Source organism: Enoplosus armatus, chromosome 15, assembly GCF_043641665.1.
Source record: "Enoplosus armatus isolate fEnoArm2 chromosome 15, fEnoArm2.hap1, whole genome shotgun sequence".
Taxonomy (NCBI): Eukaryota; Metazoa; Chordata; class Actinopteri; order Centrarchiformes; family Enoplosidae; genus Enoplosus; species Enoplosus armatus.
Genome location: NC_092194.1, coordinates 8,167,799 through 8,175,717, shown reverse-complemented (window position 1 = coordinate 8,175,717; position 7,919 = coordinate 8,167,799). Strand labels below are relative to the sequence as shown.

At 41.5% G+C, this 7,919-nt stretch overlaps 1 protein-coding gene across 1 annotated transcript; it reads left to right on the top strand.

The window, feature by feature from the left end:
- The first annotated feature begins 990 nt into the window (after positions 1-990).
- ppp1r14d (protein phosphatase 1 regulatory inhibitor subunit 14D) lies at positions 991-7,604 on the top strand. The gene is made up of 4 exons (XM_070919988.1): positions 991-1,413; positions 6,395-6,475; positions 6,805-6,837; positions 7,006-7,604. Exons 1-4 carry the CDS (start codon positions 1,234-1,236, stop codon positions 7,072-7,074), a joined length of 363 nt encoding a protein of 120 aa, XP_070776089.1. The 5' UTR covers positions 991-1,233; the 3' UTR covers positions 7,075-7,604.
- Positions 7,605-7,919: the final 315 nt, after the last annotated feature.

The following is a 7,919-nucleotide window of genomic DNA, read 5'->3' as shown; positions in this document are numbered from 1 at the left end:
AGGCACTCAATAATTCAGTATTTGTAACAGACGGTGCATCAGTGGGTGAACACGCGCAGCTATGGCTGATTGATAGTCCCTGCCAAAACAAAAAACTGAACCCCATTATTCATATCGTAACAGGATCTGTGGAAACTCTGCAGCCTGTTGTCTCTGTTATCTCAACTGTAATAATTTGGCACCGGGAGGTACAACTATGAATTTCTGACCTTGGGTTATGTTCTACTGTTGATATTTGACTTCGCAAACATTGATGGTTTCAAGACTTTTATTTGACATTTGACTTCTAAACAGCCATAAATAGTGCTCTCCTGTTCATCCATTATTTATGGCTGTGTAACTGAGGATGCCAATTTCACTTCAAGGCTTATTAAACGTACACCTGATAATACCTGTTATAAAGGACAAGGCAGCTATCACACTAGAGGAACCCTGGCTCACCTGTCAGGGGGACCCAGCTATTGTTGGACGTGTTTGTGAACACAAGAGCCCTTAACATGTCAAACCCTTCTGACTTTGTGAGCAGATAAATACTTTAAATATTCTTACTTAGTGAATATTGGGAAAATATGGGAGGTGTGTTGTGATGTAGATGTTTCTGATGATAGGTATGTCTACAAATCATATGATCAGAGATAAAACAATAAAAGTACACACATACTTCTACATTTTGTGATGTAAGACATGTAGTAATATTCCTAACTTGATTGCTGTGGTTGGCCTCTCACCCTTTCTCCAGTTTTTATCGCAACAATTGACCTATGTTCTCCCACCTGCTATATCACAGAGGAAGAGAGTAAAAAGCAAACACACCCTACAAGGTGCATGTGCACACACACAAATACAACTCACACACACGCACAGAGGCATATCTCATTACCGTCCTGCTGATAGTGCAGCCAGTGGGTGTTGCAAGAGGAGGAGGGAAGGAGAGCAAGACAGTGAGCTTTAGAGAGAGAGAGAGAGAGGGAGAGAGGGAGAGAGAGAGGGAGAGAGGGAGGACGAGGACAGGCAGAGAACCAGAGCTAGCGTTATAGAGAGGGAGGGCACGAACACTCAACAAGATAACTGGAGATACGCGTGGGAACAGCAGCCCACAGGAAAAGCAGAGATAGAGGCAGAGCAAGCGGGCCGGTGTGCAAAACAGAGCCTGTGGGTCTGTCTGTGAGTGTGTGAGTGTGTGAGTGTGTGAGCTCAGTGTGTTTACACGGTTCTCCTGAGGCCGTGGCAGCCATGGCGTCAGAGCCCAGCACCCAATCCAGGGTGATGTTCCAGGCAACGGACAAAACAGAGGAGCCAGCGCACCGCAAGCTGGGCAAGCTGACAGTCAAATACAACCGCAAGGACCTGCAGAGGAGGCTGGATATCGAGGAGTGGATCGACGGGCAGCTGCACCTCCTGTTTGACTGTGAGGTAGGGTAGGGCTGGCCCACACAGACACACACACTCAGACTCAACACACTGTGTTGCATGCCTGAGGAGGAGGAGGAGGAGGTGGAGGAGGTGAGGTAAAGGAGCAAGGGACGCACGGCTCATAGGTGCCTGTGGTGGGCTTTCCATCATGTATGAGAGATTACAGCGATCCTAAAAGAGAAGTGGGTGGGAGGCAATTTTTAGCACAGACGGCAGTATCAGCTGTGTGATGTGCACCGTGGTGTTCTACCACAGTCATAAGATTATTTTTCCAAGATATGATGTCTTATTTAAGTCATTAGGAGGCATTTACAAGCATGTTGCAACCCTGACATCGCAACACCTAGATCACTTTAAACATATGGTTGCAATATGGCTAAATTTATGATGCTAGGATCACTAACATTAAAAGTAAATAATACTGACGAGGAACAGAGTCAAAGAACCAAAATAATATTCCTGTAACTCTGTGATAAAGTCATGAATAAGTGCCAGAGAAGGTAATACAAAATAAAAGCTAAGGACTGGGATAGAGAGGACATTTTTACTTTTAAATGCAAATATTGCTATTTGTATGTCGTGCTATTATGATGGCATTATGTCATCATTTTAGAGTCTGTGTGTGTGTCCTGTCTCTCTGTTTGCAGACACATTCTTGTGGACAGTCACTCAATAACTATGCATGATAGAAACTGCATACTTAGATTGCCCCTATATATTTGCTCCCCATTCAAGATATGGAGTCTATATTAACACAGTGCACAACAAGAGTTGTAATGTGGAACTGTGTGCTCATTATTTCCATAGTGTACTTAGTAAATGGCCTCATTGCAAAAATGGTAATGTTTAATATGTACAAGGGGATTATGACAAGACATCAGCCAGCTCACACACACACACACACACACACACACACACACACACACACACACACACACACACACACACACACACATAGTAGGACAACCTTCATAACTCCACTCCTGTACCGTGGGATACAATCCAATTATGTCAGAGGCTCCATATTGATTTGCTTGGCATTCTCTGAGGGGAAACCATGGCAACAGATGTCTCATCGCCCACATGAGGCAGCATGGCACAGTGGAATTAGGGGTGTCTGTTAAGGAGCATGAGCTTCCTAATGACGATGCAGATCAGATGACAACACCGCCTCCGTTTCATGCCGGAGAAGAGACAGAGACAAACTGTTTCTCATTTAATTCTTCAACCGCACGGAGACCCTCGGCTGCAGATGACCTGTAGCCACCTCTCTGTCTGGCATCCCCTTTGCATATGGCATGTACTAATGCTGCAGAACGTGAGCATGCAGACACATCCATCTGACTGGCTGACATGGAAGATCTGTACAACAAATTCTAATGATAGACAACTAGCATCTCCTGTTATCTCTGCTCATCTTTTTCTACAGCGGTAGATAGTAAGGGTTAAGCCTGGTTGGTTTCATTTTAAAACACTTTGGTCGCAGCTGAGTGCTAGGATTTTTTTGTTATATTGTGCTACTGTTTTCCTCATCACAATACTTATTTCATGAGCTTTATTCCTTTTACTTCCCAAGCCTTCTTCCCTGTGGTAATATATGATAATATGCTTGTAAAGCTGAGGGTGGAATAAATCCTATTAGTGGAAACCAGGACGTGGACGTGGATAACAAAAACAGATCGGAAGTTGTTTCTCTGTGTACTCTTTTGATCTTGTCCCAGAAACATACAATTATCTCACGTTTGCAGCACTTGGCCTTCTGGTGTTCTGGTTCAAACATAATTCAACATAGGGGATAAATGTGCAGCACATGTACAGCACAGATAGTGGATGTGCATGTTTCCCCGGCAAGCTGAATGATGGGTTCTTGGTGTGATTGAAGAGATGGCGAAAGATAGCAATAACACTAAAAATTCAATCATGATAGTGCCTGACATCATGAATTGAAGTTAACAGAAGTTCCTCTTCTATACAGTTCTCCTAAGTTTAGTCTACAACAGCCACTTGTGTGGAATTAGTCGTGGCTTGTCCATGTGCACTGGTCCAGTGTAATGAATTTTGTATGTGCTCAGGAGAAGGTTACTCTGTTGGTTCTCCGAGTCTTCCGCGTGGAAGCATTTACCATCAGTCCCCTGTGTCACCACCTGAATTATTTAGCCGCATCTCTAATTCATACAAGTGCTGCCTCGGTCTGGAGTGACTGCCTTCGTTTGCAAAACTTCACACCTTTGAGAAATGGTAAACTAAAAAAAAAAGTGTGGAAAACAGCTCTCAGATAGACTTGTTGAGAATGTTGAGCAATGTTAAGGCTTGTGTGTGTACATTAACCCAGAATCTAGGTCAGTGTTTTCCCCACAGCCACTAAACTATGAGGACTTTTCAGTGAATGTTTGTTTTATTCAAGTGAACAGTAATAGAAGTTTCCACTGACGAAAGGTTAATTTGTTTAAGATGTATTATACAATTTAAACTGTGTCATGACTCACTCAAGTTTATTAATATTTTGGTCTGTGGGTAGCTCGTGCCTCTGATAGGAAAAGGGAGGGGTTTGATAAGTTAAACATGCACTGGCATCTTCTCGAAACAGCTAGGTTTCCTGTGCATGGTTTCCTTTACCTTATAATAGCACACTTAGCGTGCGTAATTGAACCACACTGTGTTGGTGTGGATATTTTGTGGTAACAGTTTCAAACATCATAGGTCAGTGAATATCATTACTTTACACGTACATGTAATGAACATGTAGAACACTACACGAATCTAGCTGTGAACAGTGCAACAAAACCAGGTCACCTCAGGATACTGATGAAACTTTCCTGATTCTAAATTACAAATTCTAGTGGACGTCATCTAATCTCGACAAAATCCAACTGCTTATTTAGACGACATCTGTATTTCCTGTCTAAAACTGCAATCCTCTGAGAACCACTTTGATATTCATTCCAGTATTAGTGCCAACATTCATTTTAGCTTCAGTCTATTGCTTTTAACTTCAAAAAGTGCTGCTGAGACATTTCTGCCCAGAGGCCTCATTAAAATGCTATTTTGCCCTGACAATGAAGGTAACTCTCAGCAAGCTGAAATTTTGCAACAATTTGAAATACTGAAAAGTTACTGGAGGCGTCAAAGCATTTCTTCATGGTAAATGTTCCTCTCAGCCCAGTGAAAACATCTCTCTGGTTTAAAGCATAGCCCTGCTCATACTCATCTCTAATGTAGTACTTAGGTTTCATTTTCATATTCATCCTTTACTTACTGAATATGCCACGCCAGACAGCCATTTAAAGTTCCGTGCAATTAATGGGAATATATTATTAATCCTTGTTCAGTGCAAATAAGTACTTCTAAGATCAACCAAAGTTAACATTATTGTATATACCAGTCTATAAATTGGTTATTCCCAACATGTATAGTTGGATGTTAAGAGGGTAAAGAGAATACACCTAATTCGACAGCAGAAATAACTACTCACATTTATTAGGTGGGCAGCTCTAACATCATATTAGCTCTGGACTACATGCAGACTGTGGATGGCAAGCTAAAGCTGCATGTTAAGGAAAAAAAGAAAACAATGGAACCAATATATATTGTATATACTATAGTACATGAGCATTGACTTAAACAGGGCAGTAAGTAAAGAAATCTGGACTATTTCATTTACACCTAACTGTCTGAAGCATTTGCCCAAACCAATTGAAGCACAACACAACCACCCACAGCCCAATACAGCAGAGATGGTAAAGCAAAGCCCACACAGCACAGATATGTACAGCATGGACCAAAAAACACCAGAGCACAGCCCTGTATGTGTCCTGCAGACATCAGCAGAATCACACGGGGTCCAAACTGGCAGCGTGTATCAATTAGAGGGGGGCACAGGGGACTCTGAAGGTGGGCCCATCTATTCCGCCACTCAGCACTTCCACATTGATTAGCTCTCTCCTCATCCAGAAAGCTGTGTGAGCCCCATCCTCACCAGCCATGAAAACCCCTCGACCGGAAAATATTCCCCTTAAAAAGAGGCCCCACTTGTCAAATTTGAGTGTACACCTGCTGACTCCAGATATCTTTAAGTGTTCAGGATTCCTCCAGCGAGCACTGTTCCTCCTCTCTGAAAATGAAGTTAAAAGGTGCGGATAAGACCTTGTGATAGGAATTGATTACTTTGCTATATTTGCTTTATATAACTGGAGACTCCGTGCCCTTTTGCACAATCTTTACATGAGGTTGCCGTTAATCTTCCAATGTGCTGCCAGCCACTGTTAAGAAAAAGGGGTTTGTATTGATTTAGTAAGCCCTCCAGTTCATATACTACACTCAATGCCGCCCTTGGGTTTGTATATTGTAATCCAGGTATATACACAGTGTGGGTCAACTAAACAGAGATGAACAGATTCTTTAGAAAACATTTCAACTGGAAATAATCTCTCAGAAATGGCTGAGCTAAATGCTAGCTGGGTAAACCACCCATGAAATCTGATGATGGCATGTGGCAAGTCCTCCTGGAGCCTTTTTGCCTTCATGCCTCAGTGCTCTTCAGCTTTGCTTATGTATGCAGCACATCATCAATCATATCATTGTTATGAGAAATTATTAAGGAAGAAAAACGGTGTTTATTCTCATTTCAACAGTACAGCCAACACTATTAACTCGGGTGACTGACTACCGATAAAAGTACAGCGTCAACTCTTTGAAACGTGACAATCCAACAGCTCATATACCACTACACGAGGATTTCATTACTACTACTGCCATGTTGCATCACATCGTGGGTCAAATCTTACACTTTCTTTTCTTTCTGAATGACTATGCTCAGTGATGTAGACAGGCTTACCACCGTGACTGAAAGGATGGCAAGAAGCCCACATTATACAATGTTTGCAAGAGCTTTTGTAGCATGCAAAAATACGAGTGTGAGCAATATAGTTATAGAGGAATGTTAACTTTGGATGACAAATTTTGTTTCTCTCTGCTTTTACAGGAGGAAGAGATGCCAGAGTTAGAGATCGACATAGATGAGCTCCTGGAGCTGACAGACGAGGGGCAGAGAACCCGGCTGCAGGTAAGATTGTACAAGTTAACTTAAATCTACATATATTTTTAGCCTTTATTCAAATTGTATCTCCAGTTATTTATACATTGTCATTTATTGCTTCATGGACCTGTTAAAACTGCAGTTCTTCAAACAAAGGTCAACCTGAGTCACAGGAGAATTTGAACATTTCAACACGTTGTTCCTCATTGACACCTGGGTTCATACCTATTTGCTATGTGGGGTAATAGCTTAACAAGCACTTGACCCTTGCTGGAATCCAATGTTGCAATGTTTGCAGTGAAAAAGCAATGTCTAATGTTGTCAGTGAGCCTATTTGTGTTTGTTTCCTTTGTTAGGAGTTGTTGCAGGAATGCGGAAAGCCAAAAGAGGTGAGACAAAAATATATATACTTAAATGAAGCAACACAGAAGCATATAAATATTTCAATATTGAACAGAGAAGAAATATTACTTGTTTGCTGTTAGTTTTGTCATGGCTAGTCTGTAAAGGTTACATGCAGAAAAAAAACAAAACAATTTTCTCCATCTTCCCCATAGGATTTTATCAATGGGCTACTCTACAGGATAAAGGGTCTACGCAAGATGTCAGGTCCCTTGAAGAAATAAGTATAGGTCAAATAAAGAGATATTGAGACAATGTGGAGCCTCCTACCTTCCCATCTCCCATGCGTTAACTGTTTGGATGCCTGTATGTGCGGTTCACGTCTGTGGGACTCTCTTTCCGCCCTCTGCCCTCTCCCTGGGTCAGCATCAGTCTAACACCAGAACAGTCGGGTTTTGAATGGATTTTTTTTATTTATTATTATTTCACTTTAATTTATGGACTGCTATAACATTTTGTCTCTCAAACATACCAACAATGCACATGTGATAAAAGTTGTTCTATTACTCAGACGGACTGTTTTGTTTTGTGTAAGACTGTACATTTTCGGTTGCCTATTTATGTACATAAATATTTTTGCTCTGACAACACTGTTGTATGTCGAAATAAAATGGAACATTTTCAAGACAAGCCTGTTGATGAATCATCAAAAAGGGTTACATCTGATTTTCAACAAAGTGACCGATCAACAGTACGGTATCATCAGGTATTATTCATTCCACACATACAAATAAATACTAACATGTCCATTACACCCATCAATTTACAGCACCAATTAAACCACCCTGTTACCGCAATTGCCCTTTACTGCTGCTCTAAAACACTTATTTGCCTTTAAAGTACAATTATCATCTATACTGTCCAGATACCACGATGAGACTTTACTGTTAGCATATAATTCCCAGAGCACAAGCTTCTGTTTTCTGGCGTAAATGTTTCAACAGAGTGATGGAAACAAAGGAGACGTTGACATGTCGGGTCTAGGAGTAAACACAGTGAAATCAGCAGCAGGAAGGTCCATTAAGTATGCATCCATTATCTTCATCCATTTCCTGTCTGCGGTGCGTGT